This window comes from Cervus elaphus, chromosome 26, assembly GCF_910594005.1.
Source record: "Cervus elaphus chromosome 26, mCerEla1.1, whole genome shotgun sequence".
Lineage (NCBI taxonomy): Eukaryota > Metazoa > Chordata > Mammalia > Artiodactyla > Cervidae > Cervus > Cervus elaphus.
Genome location: NC_057840.1, coordinates 48,658,698 through 48,681,783, shown reverse-complemented (window position 1 = coordinate 48,681,783; position 23,086 = coordinate 48,658,698). Strand labels below are relative to the sequence as shown.

Here is a 23,086-nt window from a genome sequence, read left to right as displayed (position 1 = left end):
GTCTTTGATGGGCTGCTCACTTATGTCCCCAGATCTGGTCCCCAGCTGAACTGAGGCCCCCATTCATTCTGGGCTTCCCTGGTGGCTCACATGGCAAAGAATTCACCTTCAATGCGGGAGACCAGAATCTGATCCATCCCTGGGTCAGGAAGATCCCCTGGAGAAGTAAACAGCTACCCACTCCAGTATTCTTTCCTTGGACAGGAGAGCCTGGCGGGGGTCACAGTCAGACATGACTGAGCAACTTACTCTTTCACTTCATTCATTTCGCTTTCTCACTATCATTTTGTTGGCTCAAAACTCTAAATCCTCATCTTGAGTGACATCTAAAGTGTTACAAGTCACCATAGCAAACCCATAAGCATTTAATACTGAGTTAAGCATCTATTAGACATCCAAGGCTTTACAAATTATAAAAAGGCATCATAAGAAAATAGCAGGCAGTGATTTTAAAGACATGAAACAAAGAGAAATATCTTAAGTAATTTATTAGCCTCTGCTTCAATCCATAAGTCAACTTCCTATACAGTTTGGTTGTAACACATTGCTATTTCAAAAATTAAAGTGATAGCTTTAGATAAAATAGTCCAGTGATCATGAGAACACATAACAATTGAAAAACACTTAAAAAATTTAAAAACAACTCTCAAGTCAATGAAAAGTCTCTTTCCAACCAAGAATTTTAGAGACATTTTTCCTTTTTGTCCCTCTTCTAATTTTAAAAACTGACTTTGAAAATGAAGAAAGTACTTATCTTTCTCTTCATGTAGAGTCACACAAAAACAGAAAAACAAATAATTTCCAAGCTTCCAGCAAACGAAAATATGCCTTTCAGTTGAGACCAATCTTGGAAAATGTACTGATACTTCTCAAGTTAAGTTCAAAAAATTATGAGCAGTAGAAGCGGGGGGTTAGAGAGAGTGTTTCTTGAATTCTTAGTCAAGGAGCACCTGTAAGTAAAGATGCTGGGCTTCTCCCCTCAGCTGGTGGGTTGTCCAGGCTTCTCTACGTGTCTCCCAGCAACTCACCTGATAGGTGTGTGTCCTCCGGCACAACTGAATGTGCCACACATTATAATCTGCATAGTCCTCTATATAAAATCTACACGTGTACAAAGTAAAGGCACGCATGCTAAGTTGCTTTAGTTGCGTCCGACTCTTTGTGGCCCCATGGACTGTAGCCCCCCAGGCTTCTCCATCCATGGGAGTTCTTCAGGCAAGAATACTGGAGTGGGTTGCCATGCCTTCCTCCCAGGGATCTTCCCGACCCAGGGATTGAACGCAGGTCTCCCGAATTGCAGGCGGGTTCTTTACCATTAGTGCCAACTGGGAAGCCTATAAAGGCAGATCATCCATTACAACAGTCTACAAATTCTTACGTGTTGCAATTACAGTATCCATCACTGCAGGAGAATCGTGTACTTCTTCAAAAGCTGTCAGCTGTGTTTAAGCACCCAGGGCAGCCTCAGGTGGTGCAAGGAACCCCGGAAACAAACGTCCCTTTGAGCAGAACTGACAGATGCTGAGAAGGCTTTGTAAAATATCTGGAATTTCTTCTTAGTTAACATAAGCTGCACTTGGCTGTGTTTTCTTTTTTTTTCTTTCTTTTTTTAAGTTTAAAAGAATCACCAATTAAGAATACCCATTTTATGCAAAGCAAAACTACCATGAGGTACCACCTCACTCTGATCAGTATGGTCATGTCAAAAAATTCACAAATAACAAATGCTGAAGAGGGTGTGGAGAAAAGGGAACCCTTCTACATTTCTGGCGGGAATGTAAGTTGGTGCAGCCACTATGGAGAATACTGTGCAGGTTCCTTTAAAAACTACAAATAGCTTCATCCATCTCATTAGGACTGGTTCAAATGAATTCTTTTTAATGGCTGAGTAATATTCCATGGTGTATATGTACCACAGCTTCCTTATCCATTCATCTGCTGATGGGCATCTAGGTTGCTTCCATGTCCTGGCTATTATAAACAGTGCTGCGATGAACATTGGGGTGCACGTGTCTCTTTCAGATCTGGTTTCCTCAGTGTGTATGCCCAGAAGTGGGATTGCTGGGTCATATGGCAGTTCTATTTCCAGTTTTTTAAGAAATCTCCACACTGTTTTCCATAGCGGCTGTACTAGTTTGCATTCCCACCAACAGTGTAAGAGGGTTCCCTTTTCTCCACACCCTCTCCAGCATTTATTGCTTGTAGACTTTTGGATAGCAGCCATCCTGACTGGCGTGTAATGGTACCTCATTGTGGTTTTGATTTGCATTTCTCTAATAATGAGTGATGTTGAGCATCTTTTCATGTGTTTGTTAGCCATCTGTATGTCTTCTTTGGAGAAATGTCTGTTTAGTTCTTTGGCCCATTTTTTGATTGGGTCATTTATTTTTCTGGAATTGAGCTGCAGGAGTTGCTTGTATATTTTTGAGATTAATCCTTTGTCTGTTTCTTCATTTGCTATTATTTTCTCCCAATCTGAGGGCTGTCTTTTCACCTTGCTTATAGTATCCTTTGTAGTGCAAAAGCTTTTAAGTTTCATTAGGTCCCATTTGTTTAGTTTTGCTTTTATTTCCAATATTCTGGGAGGTGGGTCATAGAGGATCTTGCTGTGATTTATGTCGGAGAGTGTTTTGCCTATGTTCTCCTCTAGGAGTTTTATAGTTTCTGGTCTTACATTTAGATCTTTAATCCATTTTGAGTTTATTTTTGTGTATGGTGTTAGAAAGTGTTCTAGTTTCATTCTTTCACAAGTGGTTGACCAGTTTTCCCAGCACCACTTGTTAAAGAGGTTGTCTTTTTTCCATTGTATATCCTTGCCTCCTTTGTCAAAGATAAGGTGTCCATAGGTTCGTGGATTTATCTCTGGGCTTTCTATTCTGTTCCACTGATCTATATGAAGCTGGAGCCCATTATACAGAGTGAAGTAAGCCAGAAAGATAAAGAACATTACAGCATACTAACACATATATATGGAATTTAGAAAGGTGATAACGATAACCCTATATGCAAAACAGAAAAAGAGACACAGAAATACAGAACAGACTTTTGAACTTTGTGGGAGAATGTGAGGGTGGGATATTTCAAAAGAACAGCATGTATACTATCTATGGTGAAACAGATCACCAGCCCAGGTGGGATGCATGAGACAAGTGCTCCGGCCTGGTGCACTGGGAAGACCCAGAGGAATCGGGTGGAGAGGGAGGTGGGAGGGGGGATCGGGATTGGGAATACATGTAAATCCATGGCTGATTCATATCAATGTATGACAAAACCCACTGGAAAAAAAAAATAAAAAAAAAAAATAAAAAAAAGAAAAAAAAAACAGATACGTGTAGTGTAAACCACACATGCAAATCATAAAAAAAAAAAAAACTACAAATAGAATTATTAATAACATACGATCCAACAATCCTGCTCCTGGGCCTATATCCAGAGAAAACCACAATTCAAAAAGATGCATGCATCCCAGTGGTCATAGCAGCACCACTTACAACAGCCAAGACGTAGTAAGCAACTTAAACGTCCACTGACAGATGAAGGGATAAAGATGCGGTACACGTGTATGATAGAATATTACTCAGCATGAAAAAAATGCCATCTGCAGCAATGTGATGGATCTAGAGATTATCATACTAACTGAAGTAAGTCTGAAAAAGAAAGACAAATGCCACAGATATCACTCAGATGAGGAATCTAAACCATGACACAAATGCACACATCTATGAAATAGAAACAGACACACTGACAGAGAAAGACCTGAGGTTGCTAAGGGGGAGGGGCACAGAGGGAAGGATCAGGCATTTAGGATTAGCAGTGAAAAGTGCTACATGTAGAATGGAAGCAGCAAGGCCCTACTACAGAGCACAAGGAACTATATTCAACATCTTGCAATAAATCATAATGAGAAATAAGATGAAAAAGAATATATATATACATAACTGATTCACTTTGCTATAGAGCAGAAACTAGCACAATATTATAAATCAGTCATATAACAAGATTTTTAACAAAGAAGAATATCCATTTTATATAAGATATTTGCAGCCACAAAAGCAATACTGAGTTGGAGGGAAATTCTCAATATTGTCTGCAGCCAACATTTGATGCACTGGAATAAACTTCATTCTAGCTAAACACAGGAACTTTTGTCAAAGGTCGATGAGAAACTACCCACAGGGCTTCTGTCAGAATCCCATTTCTTTCAGTCAGTTCAGTCATCCAGTCGTGTCCGACTCTTTGTGACCCCATGGACTGCAACACGCCAGGCTTCCCTGTCCATCACCAGCTCCTGGAGCCTGCTGAAACTCACATCCATTGAGTCGGTGATGGATTCCATCCAACCGTCTCATCCTCTGTCGTCCCCTTCTCCTCTTGCCCTCAATATTTCCCAGCATCAGGGTCTTTTCCAATGAGTCAGTTCTTCACATCAAGTGGCCACAGTATTAGAGTTTCAGCTACAGCATCAGTCCTTCCAATGAATATTCAGGACTGATTTCCTTTAGGATTGACTGGTTGAATCTCCTTGCAGTCCAAGGGACTCTCAAGAGTCTTCTCCAACACCACAGTTCAAAGCATCAATTCTTCAGTGCTCAGCTTTCTTTCTAGTCCAACTGTCACATCCATACATGACCACTGGAAAAACCATAGCTTTGACGAGACAGACCTTTGTTGGCAGAGTAATGTCTCTGCTTCTTAATATGCTGTCTAAGTTTGTCATAGCTTTCCTTCCAAGGAGCAAGTGTTATTTCTTTAACCAATGATGATAATCACTCCTGCTATAAGGGGACGTCTCGGGAGGAAGATCCCTGGAGCCCAGGGTGATGCAGGAAAGAAGACACAGATGGGCCTGAGGTGTCCACAGAGTGGATGCACAGCCTCCCTGTCCACACGGAGTCTGTCCCCTCACAGGCTCTTTCAATGCCAAACACCCGAACCCCAGCACACTGCAGTCACCCTACCCTGTATGCTACGGACTGAACTGGGCTCCTCCCCACCTCACAGGGGCAAGCCGTACCCTCCATGTGCCTGTATTTGGAGGCAGGGGTTTTAGGAAGGCGATCAAGGTTAGATGAGGTCATAACGGTCACGGGACTGGAGTCCTTACGAGAAGAGACGCCAGGATGGTGTGAACCCGGAGGAGAGACCACGTGAGGACGCAGAGAGGATGCAATGTCTGCAGGTCAGGATGGGCCTTCTCCCCAGGACCCACCTGGGCCCGGACTCCCAGCCTCCAGAACCGGAAACAAACACCCCCGCAGCCCATGATGCTTTGTCATGACAGCCTTTGCAGAGTAACACACATGGCAAAAACGTGACCTTTGAGGAAAGCCCAAGGGGCCTTTCTCTAGTGAAGATTAGCCAAAGAAAGACGGAGAACAAGCAAGTGTGTTTATTGACAGGAAAGGTTACCAGACAAAATACAGGACACCAGTTTAGATGAGAATTTCAGATAATAGCAATAGCTTTAGTATAATTATGTCCCAAGCATACTTATTTTCTTCTTTCATAACATTTTCTCTTAACTTTCTCTTTTCCACAAGCATACTTGCTATAATGTAACTTTTGAACCAATTTCACTAGCTTAAAGGAAAAAGTTCAAGGAAGAGGAAAGAACTTTTCCAGCAGGATTAACTCCAAATTTCACCCTCAAGGTTCAGGATAGACAATGGAAGAGAGCTGTATTTTTGCAGGAAGACCACAGCTCTGGGGGCATGAAGACCTCTATGAGCCTCTGCTGGTGCAGCAGCCCCATCTTCCCCAAAAAGTGGGCCTCCACTCTGGGTGACAAAGGGGGACCTTAATCAAGCAAAGGTTTCTTAGATAAGGCATCAAAGCCATGAGCAACAAAAGAAAAAATAGACAAGTTGAACTTCATCAAAATTAAAAACCCTTGCAATTCAAAGGACATCATCAAAAAAGTAAAAAGGTAACTCGCAGGATGGGACAAAAATATTTGCAAATTACATATCAGATAAGGGACCTGTATCTAGAACACATAAAGCCTAACAACTCCAGAACTAAAAAGCAAATAACCAAATAAAATGAGCACAGAATCTGAACAGACATATCTCCAAATAAAATACACAGATAACCAGCAGGCACATGAAAAGGTGCTAAAGATCAACAGTCATCAGAGAAATGCAAAGCAGAAATAGGAGACACGACTTCACGCTCACCAAGATGACTGCAGTCAACAAACAAACAAAACAAGAAAGTAACAGGTCCCAGAGATGTGGAGAAATCAGTGCCCACGTGCATTCCTGATGAGGATGCAAACCGTTACAACTATTTTGGAAACAGTTCGGCAGTCCCATAAAAGCATTAAACGTCACGTTGTGGTGTGATCCAGCAATTCAACTACTGGGTTTGAACCAAAGAGAAGTGAAAACATACGTCCACACAGAAACCTGTGCAGGAACTGTCCATAGCAGCTGACAAATGGAAACCACCCAAATGTCCATCAATCAGCTGATGAAATAAAACACGGTCTGCACATACAATGGAACATTATTGAGGCATGAAAAGGGATGAGGCCCTGATACGCACACTGCCACCTGTATACTACTATGAGACCCGTGCTAAGTGAGAGAAGCCAGTCAGAGAAGACCACATGTGCGAGACTCCACACATCTGAGATGACAGGACAAGTCCATCTGCGGAGGTTGAAGCGGGTTTCTGCTTATGAGGGCAGAGCGTTGTCAGTGGGGGCTCGCTGCTAATGAATGTGGGGTTTGGGGGTCTGGAGTGATGAAAGTGTCCCAAAATTAGCTTGTGGTGGTTTTACAAAGACTTCTGAATTGTACACCAAATGGGTGAACTGTATGGTAGGCGAATCCCATCTGAACAGAGCTGCCTAAAGGCCACCCAGGGCATGGAGCAAGGATGGGCAGAGACATCCTCAGAGGCCACAGGAGCGCCAGCTGCCCGGAGGCCAGCAGAGGCCCTGCAAGGGACACGGCCTTCTGAGGGGTGACCCAGGGCTCTGCTGGGGCGTTCCCAATAGACGCAGCTCTCCCTTTGAAAAGTGCCATGTTGAGAAAGCTGCAGTGCAGAAATATAAGAGGGGAGGCCTGGAGACCGCGAGGATCCAGGCAGTGACCCCAGCCATGCGAGGCGCCGATGACTCCGCAGGCCTGGCTCGGCAGGCTGGGTGGGAAGTGGAGGGCACACCGGGAACGCGGAGCCCGCAGCGCGGCCTGAGGGCTGGACAGGGTGTGAGGGGGGAGCTCACAGCGCGGAGGAGGCCTGACATGCTCCTGGCCTTGCACTCAGGCACCTTTGAGAAACAGGGATTTGCTTTATGTATGTGTATAATTACAAGCAGAAACTTAAAGGTGGCCAAAACCTCGACTCCTTGTGACCCCGTGGACTGTGGCCCACCAGGCTCCTCTGTCCATGGGATTCTCCAGGCAAGAACACTGGAGTGGGTTGTCATTTCCTTCAGGGGATCTTCCCGACTCAGGGGCCAAACCCAGGTCTCCTGTGTTGCAGGCAGATTCTTTAACATTTGAGCTACAGGGAAAGCAGAAGGCCAACATGTATATAAATAACATGAACACACACACACGTGTGTGTGTGTGCATGTGTAACCATACAAATAGCACAAAAGGGAACATGAACCAGTGAGACCTAAATGCAGGACATAATCGGGCAGTGCAGTTACAATCCTATTTGTAGTTTTCCTAACGGCTGTGTTTAGGGCTCAGCCAGGGCCGCTGCACAGAGATTGCAGGCCCAGAGACGGCCTCCCTGCAGTGGGGCGGGTGGGAAAGGAGGCGGCAGGTGCAAGGTCAGGCTGGGCCTCCAAGAGGGTCTGTCCTCCACCTGATCCTCCCCCTCCTGAAACTGACCCACGGGCTGAGCCCAGGACAGGGCTGGGTCCCTGCACGCCTGAGCAGGGGGATGGCTACTGAACAGAACAGCGAGCTTCTGAGCGTCTTGTCCAGACACAGAATTGTGGTGCCTTTCTGCCAACACTGACACCCACGCTTCCTGATAAATCTGGCTTGTCCTCCAGAAGCTGATGTCCTCATGATAAGCATGTGAAGTAAGCTGAAGTGTTAGGCAAATCTCCTGGATCTGCTGTTCAGGTAAGTTTTTGCAGTCTTTTCATACATCGGGGGCAAGACGGGCTGGGATAAAATGATTCATTTTTCACTTCCTCAGGGATCTAAGCAGTTGGAGAAAATTCTAATAATAGCTTCATGCCTACATCTCAGCACACAGAACCTTGGTATTCCTTTGGTACTTCGTGCTTCGATGTAGTTGTTGTTGTCTGTCGTTGCTCGGTCCTAAGTCGCATCCAACTCTTTGTGACCCCATGAACTGCAACATGCCAGGTTTCCCAGTCCTTCAGAACTATCTTCCAGAGTTTGCTCAAACTCATTTCCATTGAGCTAATAATGCCATCCAACCATCTCATCCTCCGTCATCCCCTTCTCCTCCTGCCTTCGATCTTTCCCAGCATCAGGGTCTCTTCCAATGAGTCAGCTTTTGCATCAGATGGCTAAGTACTGGAGCTTCAGCTTCAGCATCAGTCCTTCCAAGGAATATTCAGGGTTGATTTCTTTTACAATTGACTGGTTTGTTCTCCTTGCAGTCCAAGGGACTCTCAAGAGTCTTCTCCAACACCACCATTTGAAAGCATTGATTCCTCAGTCCTCAGCCTTCTCTACGGTCCAACTCTCACATCCGTACATGACTACTGGAAAAGCCATAGCTTTGACTCGATGGACCTTTGTCAGGAACGTGATGTGTCTGCTTTTTGATACACTAAATTTGTCATAGCTTTTCTTCCAAGGACTACCATCCCACAGCCTCCAGAATGAAAGATCACAGTCACAGAAAGTTAACCAAAATGATCACATGGATCACAGCCTTGTGGAACTCAGTGAAGCGATGAGCCATGCCATGTCGGGCCACCCAGGACAGACGGGTCATGATGGAGCTTTCTAGCAAAACGTTGTCCACTGGAGAAGGAAATGGCAAACCAATTCAGTATTCTTGCCTCGAGAGCCCCATGAACAATATGAAAAGGCTTTGATGTAGATATTTTATTAAACACATAACTAAATGAGATCTTCCTAAACGACTTCTTGACCTGTTTTTTCATCTGAAACACAATAGCCTGATGTATCCTGGCTTTAGGCACTAATGTGATTTTCAGACAAAACCACAGGAACGCTTCCAGACCAGTGCTTATCTGAGATAGAAATGCAGGAGGCAGGCACACTAGAGGAAAAAGATGATAACCATAAAGATGAATGAAGGTAAGGGAAAGGGTTGCATCTGTTAAAAACAGAGACACGTTTTAGATAAAAACAATTACTTAACACATGCTTGACTGTGTACAGACACTTGCACCTGTGAAATGAAAACGCCTCCTGCCATATCAATAAACAGGGCTGTCACAGCCATCAGTGACCTCTGGCCTCCAAATGTGAATGAGGGCTCCCAAACCCGCGATGCCGCAGGTTCCATCACCCACCATGGTGATGGCTGAGGAGCTGGGGGAATGCAAGAAGCAGCTATCTGCACCCTTTAAGGTGAAGAGGAGACAGGATTGGCCCCAGACAGCTGAGGTGTGCGTGAAAGGAGTGAATTCAGTGAGCCCAGAGGCTTGCCCCTCCCATCACAGAATGCTAAATTGCTTCACTTGGTAACCGATCTTTGCAGTTCAGATGGCCTGCTCCCTTTGGGGCAGACTTGTATACAGGCTGACTTCCCCTCCTGCATCCTTGGAGAAGTTTTCTCAGAGCTACTGAGATGCCGTCTCCCGGGCTCAGAGTCCTAAACGTTCCCACCAGATTAAATAACTCCCTACTTTCAGGTTGTAATTTTCAGTCAACACACACACACACACACCACGGCACCGCCAGGAAGAATCAAAGCCTTAGCGGCAGGATTAACAATTCTCAAACTCCCCGGCCGCCCAGCCACTCACAGAGGTCGCTGTAACTGGCCGTACGTCTTCTTGGCCAAGAGCCGGCCGTCTGTCGGCAGTTTAGACGGCAGGGATGCCAAGATGAGACCTGTTGGTTGGCAGAATGTTCTTCCGCCGCCCTCGAGGGTGCAGCAAGAACGCTAGTTTGGGTTTAACTGTGAGAGTCGTTTTCAAAAGGACCCTCCCATGCTCACGAGCCGCATCAATCCTGATTTAGTCTCTGATCCTACTAATGCGAGGATCATAGCAACACCTCCTGTTAGCTTTCTACTCATGAGCGTGAAGAACAAGAGACATTGTATTTGGTTCACGCAGCTAACCAAACAGTAATGGACACAAGCCCACAAACCTTCCTTCAGTGCTATTAACCCATCATACACTTTCTAGCACCTGAATTCTCCAAACTGGGAATCCTGCAACCTCTGGAGTGAACACACACACACACGTACCTCTCAAGAAATGCCCTCTTGCTATTTGCAAAGACCAGGCCTGACCTCACATGTGAACAACTAGAGAGCAACCCCAGTCCTGTTTACAGACAGGACTCAGATGGCCCCAGCGGTTGACCCAGAGCCCCCAGACATGCCCCGATACCCGTGAGGTCTGCTCACCGTTACCATGGAGACGAGATGCTGACTGATGCTTAGAGAGCTTCATCAGGTTCGCGGGGCTGTGTGGGAACCCAGCTCAGCCCCGCCCTTCCCAAGGCCCCGGGGGCTCGGAGCAGCAGTAGTGGCTGTAACGCGAGTTAGAAGGAGGTCAGACCCAGGGGCTCGGGACACGGGACGGCCAGGCCCAGGCAGCTCAGCTCACCGAGCCCCGGCGCAGCACAGGGGCATCTGTGTCGGGGACGAGGAGGCGGCCTCGGCCTCGTGTGCGGGGGTCCGGGGTGGAGACGTGCCGCCTCCCCAGTTCTCACACCCGCGGTCCGTCCACCGGGCCAGAGTCACCTGCCGTCACGTCCCTCCCCAGGGGACAGCCTGGCCGGAGAAGGACGGCCAGCATTGTCCAGATGTCTCCACAGGCAGACAGGTTTCCCAACCCGCAGTCAGCCACAGAGGCGCCTCGGGAAAGGGGGCCCGGAGCCGCAGCTCAGGGAAGGGGCTGGCTCGGTGCACAGTCAGACCTGGGCTAGGCCCCTCCCGGCCACGCAGAGACGTTGCAAAGTGTGCTTACCCCGAAGGCGGGGGGGCAGTGGGCCGTATATTATTCAATCGCACAGCACTTGCCTGGAACAAAACAAGCTTTCCCAAAATTGTATTCAATAGCTATGGATCTACAGAGGACACCATTTAACATCAGGCCTCACTGATCCAATGATGGATTAAATCTCATTTATACAGAGAGAATAAATAAGCCGAATGCCCCCCTCTTTTTTTCACACACTGAGAGGACAAAGGCCTGTATGTGTATAAGGCTGGTATGTGTTGTCAGCTGGCTGAGAAACAATTTGCACACTTTCATTAATGTTTTCTGTACTTATGTTGAAATCTTGCAACCTGATTATTTAACCAGCGTTTCAATACTGACATGTAAGAATTAAATGTGATTGGAGTTAAAAATCCCCCTTTATAGTTAGGAAACTTGGATAAATCTTCATGTACATTTTAGTAGCTTACTTATTAATAATACTTGTAAGTAATACACTTTTAGACTTCACCTTGAAAAGGAGCTACTTGATTTATTTTAGTATCTTAATATCTTCAAATGACCGACACTTTATAACTTAAGAATGTAGTTGGCATCTTGGTGTTTTATAAGGTCATGCTTGAAGAATGAGGTAGAAAGGGAAATGAGGAAATAATGTTTTAAAACTTACAAAGGAAGAGAAATATAATTGGTGTTCTTTTCCCCCAGGGAATGCAATTTACCATGATTTAAAGCAGAATCAAAAGATAATCATCTTTTGGCCATAATTTTAATATGCGCAATAAAACAAAAATTATCAACCCTGAATAAAACAGAAAAATGTTTCCACGGAGGGGGTCCCATAAAACTGTGGAACATCTTGAGATACAGAACCTCTCTTGGATGGAAAACAGAGCTGTTTTTAATGGTTTAGGAAGGGAGAAATATTTTTCTTCCAAGTGGGAGGAGGGTTTCAGAGATGGCAAAAACTGGGGCCTCTAGTTTTGCTCCAGCTCACATGCAAAACTTATAAAGACCACAAATGAGAAGACAGCTAACGCCGCAGCTTCTTTATCAGAGCAGCCCCGCGGTCTGCGTGTGTCCTGCCGGGTCTGCGGCCAACACAGCACCCTGGGGCTCAGGGTGCCACCTCCGGAGGTCTTGGGGGTCAGCTCCTTGGCTCAGGCTCGGGTTCGGAAGAGCCGCGGGCAGAGAGAGAAAGAAGACATGCTCCCTCTGCCAACCTGGGCTTTGCAATAAATAATGAAGCCAAATGCCCGCCGCCCCACGCTGGCACTCTCTGCCCTGCGGGAAGCATCACCCGCTCTAAGCCGCTGGGAGTGGACGCTGGCACCCTCGGCCAGGCTGGGCCCTGCGGCGGCACCAAGATCGTGTCGGTGGCCATGGCCTGAGCGAGGGGGGAGCAGCTCGGCCTTCCCGAGCCGCAGCGTGCATGCACGCGAGCTCAGCTCTCTGTGTCCGACTCTGCGCCCCACTGACTCTAGCCCACCAGGCTCCTCTGTCCACTCCAGGCAAGAGCACTGGAGTGGGCTGCTGTGCCCTCCTCCAGGGGATATTCCCGACCCAGGTCTCTTGCGTCCCCTGCATTGGCGGGCGTGTTCCCTACCCTGAGCCACCTGGGAAGACCCCCAAACCACAGATTGACTCCTAAAGTGAATAGATGAGGGATCCCAGTGCCAACAGGTGCTCCCGGGGGCCCTGGCACACAGCGCACTCAGGGCAGAGCCTGCCCCGGCCCTTAGAACTCCTGTTTCCAGGCAGCTGTCGGAGATGTGGGGCTGGATAGGAGGCAGGGAGATGAGGGCCTGGATAGGAGGCAGGGAGATGAGGGCCTGGATAGGAGGCAGGGAGATATGGGGCTGGATAGGAGGCAGGGAGATGAGGGCCTGGATGGGAAGCAGCATCAGGAGCGCCTCCTCTCCCAGGGCAGGCAGGCCCCGGGGCGGCCCTGCCCTGCATGCTGCCCGGGGGCCCGGGCGCCCTGTGACCTGCAGAGCCCCGCTCGCCTGCAGCACCGCAGGGTCCACACAGGGGGACAGGCCCGCCGTGCTGTGAATTATTCATGTGAAGTAAATAATGGGAAGACAGAGCGCCCTCGGCTCCTTCCTGATGGAAAAGATAAACAGAGTCTGCCCCCACTTGCCGCCCCCACAGGCCATCCTGGGGGGCCTGCTGGGTGAGCCCTTCGAGGGGGAAGGGGAACCTCCTTGACTCAAAGCCACTCATCTGAATGTGACTCTTATCCACAAAATGCCTTCCCAGCAACAACGGGCTTGGCCAAGAGACCGGGCCGCCGGGGCCCATTGGACAGGCAGGGAACCATCAGGCTGGACGCGGGGACCTTCTGGGCGGGACGCTGACGCGGCTGGGTGGTAGCGAGCAGAGGAAGCAGGCTGCAGGGACCCCCAATCATCTAGAAGGGGCCGCGCCGGGTCAGGGGGCTGCCTCCCCTCTCTGCCAGGCTGAGGAAGGGGCCCCGCTGCCCCCACCCTGCGCTGGGGATCTGGGGGCAGGCTCAACTCAGGCTGTGGGGGACCCGGTCACAAGAGCAGGTCTACACAGCACAACAGCCCGGAGCAGACAGGAGTGATGCTGAGCACGCGCCCAGAGGGAGGGTGTCGGCTGCATACAGAGGGAGCGGGTGGACACATGCAGGTGGGGGGGGCAAGCGGACACGTGCTGGGGGGCAGGTGGACACGTGTGGGCGGGCAGATAGACATGAGCGGGGGGGGGGCGGGTGGACACGTGCGGGGGGGTGGACATGTGCAGGGGGGCAGGTGGACACGTGTGGGGGGGGGCAGGTGGACACATGTGGGAGGGCAGGTGGACACGTGTGGGGGGCAGGTGGACACGTGTGGGGAGGGCAGGTGGACACGTGTGGGGGGCAGGTGGACACATGTGGGGGGCAGGTGGACACGTGTGGGCGGGCAGATAGACATGAGCGGGGGGGGGCGGGTGGACACGTGCGGGGGGGGTGGACATGTGCAGGGGGGCAGGTGGACACGTGTGGGGGGGGCAGGTGGACACATGTGGGAGGGCAGGTGGACACGTGTGGGGGGCAGGTGGACACGTGTGGGGGGCAGGTGGACACATGTGGGGGGCAGGTGGACACGTGTGGGGGGCAGGTGGACACGTGTGGGGGGCAGGTGGACACGTGTGGGGGGCAGGTGGACACGTGTGGGGGGGCAGGTGGACACGTGTGGGGGGGGCAGGTGGACACGTGTGGGGGGCAGGTGGACATATGTGGGGGGCAGGCGGACACGTGTGGGGGGGGCAGGTGGACACGTGTGGGGAGGACAGGTGGACACGTGTGGGGGGGCCAGGTGGACACGTGGGGGGGGCAGGTGGACACGCGCGGGCGGGCAGACAGACATGAGCGGGTGGGGCGGGTGGACACGTGCAGGTAGGCATGTGCTAGGAGCAGGGACGAGGTCTGCGCTCCTAGCGCTGGGGTCCGAGAAGACCCAGGGGTGACCGAGGGCCGAGAATGTTTGAACCGCAGAAAGCACAGCCCCAGGAGCAGGACAGGGAAGGAGTGCAGGTGAGGCAGCGCAGGCTGAGGATGAGGCCGGGAAGAACAGTCTTGGAGGCAAAGAGCAAGGAGATGAAAAGCGGGGAGGCAGGGGGACCGAAGCGTCAGCAGGCCCCGGTGGAGACCCCTGTGTCCCTCCCAGCCCAGCCTTCTCTGCGCCGGGCCCTCGTGTGACGAAGACTTTGATCTCAAGGCTCCAGGGTGGCACAGGCGCACCGTGACCAGGGCTAGACGCCACGTCCCCGTGGGAGCGGGAGGCGTCCTGCCCCCACAGTACAGTGGCGAGGGCAGGCTGGGACAGGCCAGACAGCCCTCAGGTCCTGCGCTCAGGGGCCCTGCAAGCATCCGCTGCCTTGCGTGTGACCATGTCCTCCTCTGAGGACCGAGGCAGGACACACAGCGGCCCCGCTGGCTCCTGCCCGCCGAGCAGAACGCAAGCCCAGCCACGCGTGAGAGGTGCGGGCCCACGGGGAGCACAAGAGATGGTAGCGCCTCTATCATTATCACTACCGGTCCAACCAACAAAAAAAGTGCACTGCGCTTTAATATTCTAGACTGGATTAAAGGGAAACCAGGCAGAAATCCAGGAAGCAGTTAATGTATCATAGGGAAAGAGTGTTGGCTTAATAAATAGAGACATAAGTTCATTTTAAATAATTAAACAATATGTCACAATATCTCTTATTTGGTAAAACTTTGTAATCAATCTTTGTAACTTCTATAAGTAGAATGATAAAATTGAATATGAGAAGGTGATTCAAGAGCATGAAGAAATATATGGACACTCCCAATTATATATTAACAGAAAGAAATTGAGTAATGCATTCCCAAGTAAAACACAGTTTTAGGTTTGACTCACTTACTCATGTACATTGGGTTGAAAAATGAAAGTGATACTTTCCCTGCAAAACGAGCCAACAGAGGAATATTTCATTTATGCTTATACTGAATTTCAATTACTAAAAGTTCAGCAGAGAAACTGTATGTTACTTAGACTAAATCAATTTTTCAGTTATTAATGCATTTGTTTATTTTTTGATTCACTTGTTCTTTAATCGCTAAGTCGTGTCCGACTCTTTGCAACCCCATGGACTGTAGCCCACCAGACTCCTCTGCCCACAGGATTTTTCAGGCAAGAATACAGGAGTGGGTAGCCATTCCCTCCTCCAAGGGATCTTCCCGACCCAGGGATTGAACCCGGGCCCTCCGCATTGGCAGGTGGATTCTTCACCACTGAGCCACATGGGAAACCCCTTGATTCACTTAGTTTTAGATAAAAAAGCGATGATAACATCAAAGTGGCCATGGAACACATGAATAAACATTTACTGAGGCCAGCATGAGCAAACTTCCGTAGGCTCGGAGTACTTTGCTTCCTCTGTAAAAAGGTCCCTCCCCAAAACGACTCTCCCTTTATGCCCCGAGCCACGGTGATCACGTCCTCAGGGCAGCCCCCACTCTGCGTGGCTGTACTTCTGTGTTTGGTAACGCAGGTATTATTCTGTCATTTTAGTTCTAACTCTGGGAGCAGAAACAGCACTTTTAACTGATGTAGAGAAACATTGGAGAAAAAAAGCAAAACATTTTCTGTTTGGCTTCTTCTATAAAGGAATGAAAACAGTACAGAGAAGCAACACAGATTTTTAAAAACATGGAATAACAAAGAGTCACAAATTATTTGTTAAGTAAATGTGTCCCCTTCTACCAAAGAAGATTATCAGTAGAAGTATCTTTTAAGTTAAACACAAATGAAGCTCTTCTGACACTGAAATCTCAATGACAGTGGTGGTCATTACATAAAACCTATGACTATTTGCCATTTCATCACTAAACTTTATAAAGTACATACATATTTAACATCTTAAAATACCACCTAGGGCTGACTTTATTCAGACCCTCATTGAGAACATTCCTGGACACAGGGATATTAGACACAGATATAATCCCATAATTTCATGTCCTGTGGCTATAAATCAATGTCACTGTTTTGTGCTCTACACATTTAGGCTGATTTAAATCAAATTACAGTGTAGGATAACTTATGCAAACTAGAATTTCCTGAAACATTCTTTTCAGTCCCACTAAATACTGAACGTCTGCAGTGTTTTTACTAGTTAATTATGATTGACAGGTCACATAAGCTTGAAAATCTGGTAACAGTAGGTGATGGGTGAAACACAAATGCATTTGTTCTATGAACTTAAATGGAACTAACTCTGTCAAACCCCAAATAGCTTCCCACTGACAATTAAAATTGTTTTTTCTTAATGTACATTTCAAATGACACTTTTACATTTGTTTCTCAAATTAAGTACTGTCACACTAATTCTTCCATAGAGGATTTCAAGATCCACCAGTAAATCTGAAGCTTTCAATGTTTGAATTAATTTGCCATGCACTGATCTATATGCACAGAAGCAAACCAAACTAAATAACCTTTGGAAATAGAGTGACAAGATTGTACAACACTAACTCATTTTCTAAAGTTTGTAAGAGAAATGTACAGGTTAATGTCTTTATGCAATAGGAAAATGCATTAATTTCTGAGAAAAAATTTAAAAATTCTATAATATGTTCTACAACTTAGCAAATTTAATAAAACACCCAAATTTGAACTATATTCTGATGGGCAAACCACAGCATTATTTGCATGACTCATTGGTGAGCAGAGAAAAACATGTGCTCTGCAGGTAACTTCCAGAAAACAAGGCCACTTTCTGGGTCTGTTAACTCAGTCATATAGGTCCCCCTTTTACCTGAATTCTTATTGGTTTTGTTCTGTCGACTTTTAACTTGTTCAGTCCAAAGTGTGGGGTACCGTGATGCAACATCTATTGAACCAAAATAAAACAATAGTTATTTTAATTCATCATGAAAATACAAAGTCTCTCAAAGAGTTCAGCAGGCAACCTAAAAGCCCAAAAAAGTATGATCAGTAAATACACATTATACATTTAAAAAATGTAAAATATTTATGTGCATGAAACAAAGAGAAATGAAAATGTGCGTTCTGAAAAGCTTTAGCAAATGTCTTTTCTTTCTTTCTTCATCCAAAAGTTCAAACAAAAGCTATGTGAGTCCATACAGTTTCCACCAGAAAGAAAGAGGTTTTAGCAAAAAGCCCCAAAGTACAAAAACACAGCCTTGTGTGGTGAAGATCGATTCTTGGGTAACACACAGGCCTTCACTCAGGTGAAGGATGCAACGTGCGGTGCTGTTCTAGCCACTAGGTCAAGTCCGACTCTGCGACCCCATGACCATAGCCCGCCAGGCTCCTCTCCACGGGATTCTCCAGGCAAGAATACTTGTGTAGGTTGTCAATCCCTCCTCCAGGGGATCTTCCTGACCCAGGGACTGAACCCCTCGTCTCCTGCACTGCAGGCCGACTCATTACCGTTGAGCCACCAGTGAAGCCCGAAAGATTCAATACGTATCTTTACATATGAATTGTATGCAAAATACAATTTTGCCTACAACATCTGGGAACAAACCTGTGGTAGTAATAGTAACAGATGCAACTTGCATTTGAGTAATTTTAAGCATTTACAGTGCGGTCTGGATACCACTCGCCCGAGAACCACGCTGAGGCCCACCAGCTGGCCAGAGGCACCCTCGTCACCTGCGGGCTCTGTGATCTCAGACAACTGTCGTCTATGAGATGGGGCTCCAAGGGCTTGGTGAGCTCTGGTGATAGAGCGCGTGGCATCCAGGGCCAGACAGAAGTCAGTTATCATGACTATCACTGTTGCTGTTTGCAAAGCACTTCTGAGCTCTGATTTATGTATTATGTACGCTCCTTACACTTGGCCTTCAGGCCTGATCCCTTTTGCCCTGAGAATGGGTGACACAGAGGCAAACAGCTACAACAGTGTGTTCAAGGCCAGGAGTAGGAAAGCCATCGTTCCCATGATGCAAACTTAATGAGCCTGAGACGCATCTTTGCCACTTTACAAGGCTGGTCTCAGGCACCACATGTGTGATAATCACATGATGTGGAGCATAAGCAGGGAAACCGCATATGTTTTTGCAGCTTTGGAAATACATCCTTCATGTTATCCAGATGACAAAATGCCAGCTCAGAGATTTCGCCTCTGCATGTGCTGTGTGAAAGTCCCACGGCACACGCGGAGGCCCTCAGCGGGACACGAGGCCTCGCAAATAAAGCTGGAAAAGGCAAACCCAGCCCATCCCAGGCGAGTCTGAGCACAAGGCCATGAAGCGCCCCCAGGCCCGCAGCACCCCACCCGGCTCCCCGTGGACACTCACCTTCCTCATCTCCTTGAGGCTGAGTCTCCAGCGCTGGAGCTGAGGCATCATCTGAATTCAGAACGGAAAAGATTTGCAAGGAGACTACAATTATGAGAGTAAGTGAAGTAAGTGTGCATAGAGGCTGGACCCTCCGGATAGCATACACCCCACGATCCACCAAACCACAACCCAGCATGCGGCACCCATAGACGCAAAAGAACAGACACGCGTGGCCCCAAACAACCCCGCGGGGTGGGGGAGACATCGGGTGGGAACCTTGGGAGCCCCCTGAGTGGGCGAGGGGCGGGCGGCAGCAATGGGGGTTCGGGGTAGGGGCCTGACCCCTGCTCTGCCCTGGGTTTCTGAATGGAAGGCTGGGCCAGAGACCAGGGCCTGGACGGTGCCCCGCGGGTCTCTCAGCACCCAGGCCTCCTGCAAGGCGGGGGTGGGGGTCGGGTAAGGAATGGGGTCGTGGGACAGGGGGAAGCGCCTGAGTTCAGAGGGAGGGGCATCAGTCAGCAAACTCTGTACCATTTGCTGAGGACTTTATCCCAAGGACACAGTCTTCATTGAATTAGTTGAAAAGTACACTTTGGGTGCTCTGGTAACCAAGCCCCTAGAAGCCCCCGGACAAGGAGCCCCCAGTCAGCAACGCCCTAACAGTGCACATTGGGGGGGGGGTGCTCCTGAGAACCATCCTGGTGTTTTCCCCCAGGCTTGTCTACTGGTGTGATTTTGTTTTTTAATAGCTTCAGGATCACAATTCGTCGAGCAGTAACAGAGGAGGGGCGGCCATGTGGCTGATCTAGTGGACTCTGACTCATCAGGGCCCCAGCAACCCAAAGAGGGAGACTGAGGTTTCCCATAAGTTCTTTCCAGGGGAAAGCCAAAAGAGAGCATTTTAAAAATTCTTTAACAATGTCTTGAGAAAAAATCTCGCCATCTGTCAAAATACTGACTAGATGTAGCTTGATTTGAAATATCCAAGTCTAATAATGATAGCAGCAATAAACTCAGAGTATTTTGCTACTGAATATTCTGTAATCTTCTTCCAAGAATAAAATGGGGAACATATTTAAAACATATTTAACATATCTGAGAGTCTTAACAGAACATAAGTGAGAAAATGTCTTTGCATACTGAAGGTCCTCTGGAATGACAGCCATCAAGGACAGTGAATGTCCATCAAGGCCACAATTAACATCCATCAAGGACACAGTTAAAGCTGTACATTTTAGCTGAGGCCTGAGCAGGTCACCCCTTAGGGGCCAGCAGCCCTAATCCCTGGGTCCGGACCAGTCTGAGTTCTCAGCTGAGAATCAAGGCGAGAAGGGCTTGTCCTTGAGGGACAAGGATGGGTGCCTTCCATCCCCCACCCCTAAAGCCAACACCAGAGGCCCCCACATCCCTGCCTCAGCCCTTAGCCCCCTACAGCATGACCCTCCGCACCCACCATCCTGCTCAGGCCCCCCCGAGAGCCTGTCCTGGTGTAAGGAGCCTCCGCACCTACTGGACTCAGCTTCAGACAACGATGTAAAGTCATGGACAGCTCAGTGCCCTACACTCTGCCTCCAGGACAGGTTGCCAAATATCTCACTTCCCTGATAAACCAGCTCTGCTACTTATTTCTGGTATTTCCCTGACAGGCATATCTATAGATCAAGGGGCTTCAGTAGAAGCAATGTGTTCTTTCCTTAAATCCGTTTCTGAGCCCACAGGCCAATTCCCGAGGGATTAAAAAAATACATCCACAGTGGAATCGACCTGTATCACCATGAGCAGGAGTGAGGGAGCCCCTGAAATTGTATTTCTCTCTGTCATTCGTTCAGTATTTGATTATTGTTTCTAACCATGAACATTTACACTTCCCCTTCTCTAAGATACAGCAGCATGCCCCCCAGCATCTCAGAGACTCAAACCCCAACACTGTGTAATCACTTCTCCTTCCTTCCTAAACAGAAACCCTCTCCCTAAGTGCCTAAGATGGGAGCATGTGTGCTAAGTCATTTCAATCGTGTCCAACTCTTTGCAGTCCAGGGACTGCAGCCCTCCAGGCTTCTCTGTCCATGGGATTTCCTAGGCAAGAATCCTGGAGGGGGTTGCCACGGCCTCCTCCAGAGGATCTTCCCTCTTCAGGGACTGAACCCACATCTCTTATGTCTCCTGAATTGGCAGGCAGATTCTTTACCACTAGCCTGGGAAGTGGTAGCCCAAGATGATAATACATTATTTTTATTTCATCTTAAAAATAAATTCTGAATTCAGATTGATATCAGATGAAAACAGAAAATGTGTCACTGGGACTAATAGCTGAAAAGTGAAAGTGAAAGTCGCTCAGTCGTGTCTGACTCTTTGCGACCCCATGGACTGTAGTCCATGGGATTCTCTAGGCCAGAATACTGGAGTGGGTAGACTTTCCCTTCTCCAGGGGATCTTCCCAACCCAGGGATGGAACCCAGGTCTCCTGCACTGCAGGTGGCTTCTTCACCAGCTGAGCCCCCAGGGAAGCCCATGCCAGATGAGGAAAGGGCAAAGGCCGTGGCCAGGAGAGATGGACCTGCCGGGTGATTTCCAAAGGAAACACTCGCTATTCCATCTGGTGCTTGTGGGCACTGATCCCAGAAGAGATGACTGTCAAAGATGGAAAAAGCCCCCTTGTTTCTTACGAGGAGCAGCAGACATGTCCCAATCAGTGCCCCCCTCAACTGCCATGTTAGAGTCTCACACCAGCCCCAGAGTCCTCTGCCCAGGTGTGGACCCGAGATGATGCTAACTCCATCCTCAAGTGGTCCCAACACAAGCCCCGAGAAGGCCTGACATGGACACAAGTGGGTCACCCAACGAGCCACGTGCCCGGCACCTGCAAAGTCCCAGCAATCGTAAGGGCTGAATAAACATTTGCTGAATAAATAATAATTAACAGATTGTTTCAGCTCTCACATATCACCGTCACTGATATACGCTGACGTTTTAAATTGAGAGGCTATTTTAAGGCATAGATCGGATTTGCTGTCAAAAAACACCAAGGAAGTTCATTTTAAGATAGTTACCTGTTTTTCCTGTGCCTTCCCTCTGGGGAACTTTTTCATTTACGGAACCTAAAAGGGGACAATAGGGGGTGAAATTATTCTTGGCCTTCAGATGGTCACCGCTAACTGTTAACACAGATATTTTATTCCATTTTGATTAATTTGCAGGGCTTTGTCACTTTCTAGTTAACATATACAAGCTACCCAGTCACCTCCTGGGTGACTCTGTCATCTGAAATCACAGCCCAAAACTAGGAAATGATATTAGCTCCTCCTTCTGTGGCTGCCTGACTCATGATGCATGTGAGACCCTCTAGGTATGAAATACAGCAGCTTCTTCACCTGAAAAATATCATAAGAACCTTTTTAACATACATCATGTGGGGGTAATAGAGTGAATTAGATTTTTAAAAAACTTTTAAAAAGCAGTAAGAAGTTCTGCAACTAAAGATCAATAAAAACCCTAGCTTTAGCTGAATTCTGACTTATGGAAAACTGAGGAACCATTTTTTCATAAGGGGAGAACAGGAAATAGAACGTAAACTCAGTAACTTATAACAGCATGTTAACAATTATGTTGCTCCAAAAGGTTCATGTTATGAATAGGGATGCTGTCCTATCTTCCTCATTAGATGGACACTGTTACGGCAGCAAGATTTTCACCTCATCATCATTACACCTACTCCAAGGAAGAAAGAAGTTCTGTCCCACATTCATCTGGAGTTTATCTACCCATCCACTTCAGAACATTCCACCCAGGAGTCATTCAGAATTACCCTAGTCATATGTGAGGCTAGACTATGCAGATAAAACATCTCATGGAGTAAAACTGGAAATTCATTGTTTGTTTTTTCAATTTGGAATTTGACATGCAGATCCGCATTTATACTAAAGATATGAACTTTAGGACATTGGTCTTGGAAGCATGATGGTTCTGTAGTGGGGAATGCATGAGCAGCTGGCTATAGGCAGAGGTCCTGAAGGACAGGGCATAACTCAGGGGCACGGCTCACCCCCCAAACACTGACGGAAGAGGCGCTGCGGGGTCGGCCCCCACACTCTCAGCCGAGCGTCGTCAGCAGGTTTGCAGGAAGCAGCAGGACTCCCCAGCGAACCCTCACGTGGCCTGAGTGGGTCTGCAGGAGCCACAGCTCCCCTCCCGTCCAGGCTGCTCCTCCGGAACGC

General features: G+C 48.0%; 1 protein-coding gene across 2 annotated transcripts in view; it reads right to left on the bottom strand.

Moving 5' to 3' along the window:
* SMOC2 (SPARC related modular calcium binding 2) overlaps positions 1–23,086 on the bottom strand; it is a 155,303-nt gene that overhangs the window by 61,083 nt on the left and 71,134 nt on the right. The window contains exons 5-7 of one of the 2 annotated variants that reach the window (XM_043888666.1): positions 21,923–21,970; positions 18,891–18,974; positions 17,381–17,455 (exon numbers count right to left, since the gene is read on the bottom strand). In XM_043888666.1, coding sequence (XP_043744601.1) covers positions 17,381–17,455; positions 18,891–18,974; positions 21,923–21,970 — 207 coding nt within the window. The remainder of the gene's footprint in view (positions 1–17,380; positions 17,456–18,890; positions 18,975–21,922; positions 21,971–23,086) is intronic. The other variant, XM_043888667.1, reaches the window with a different exon arrangement.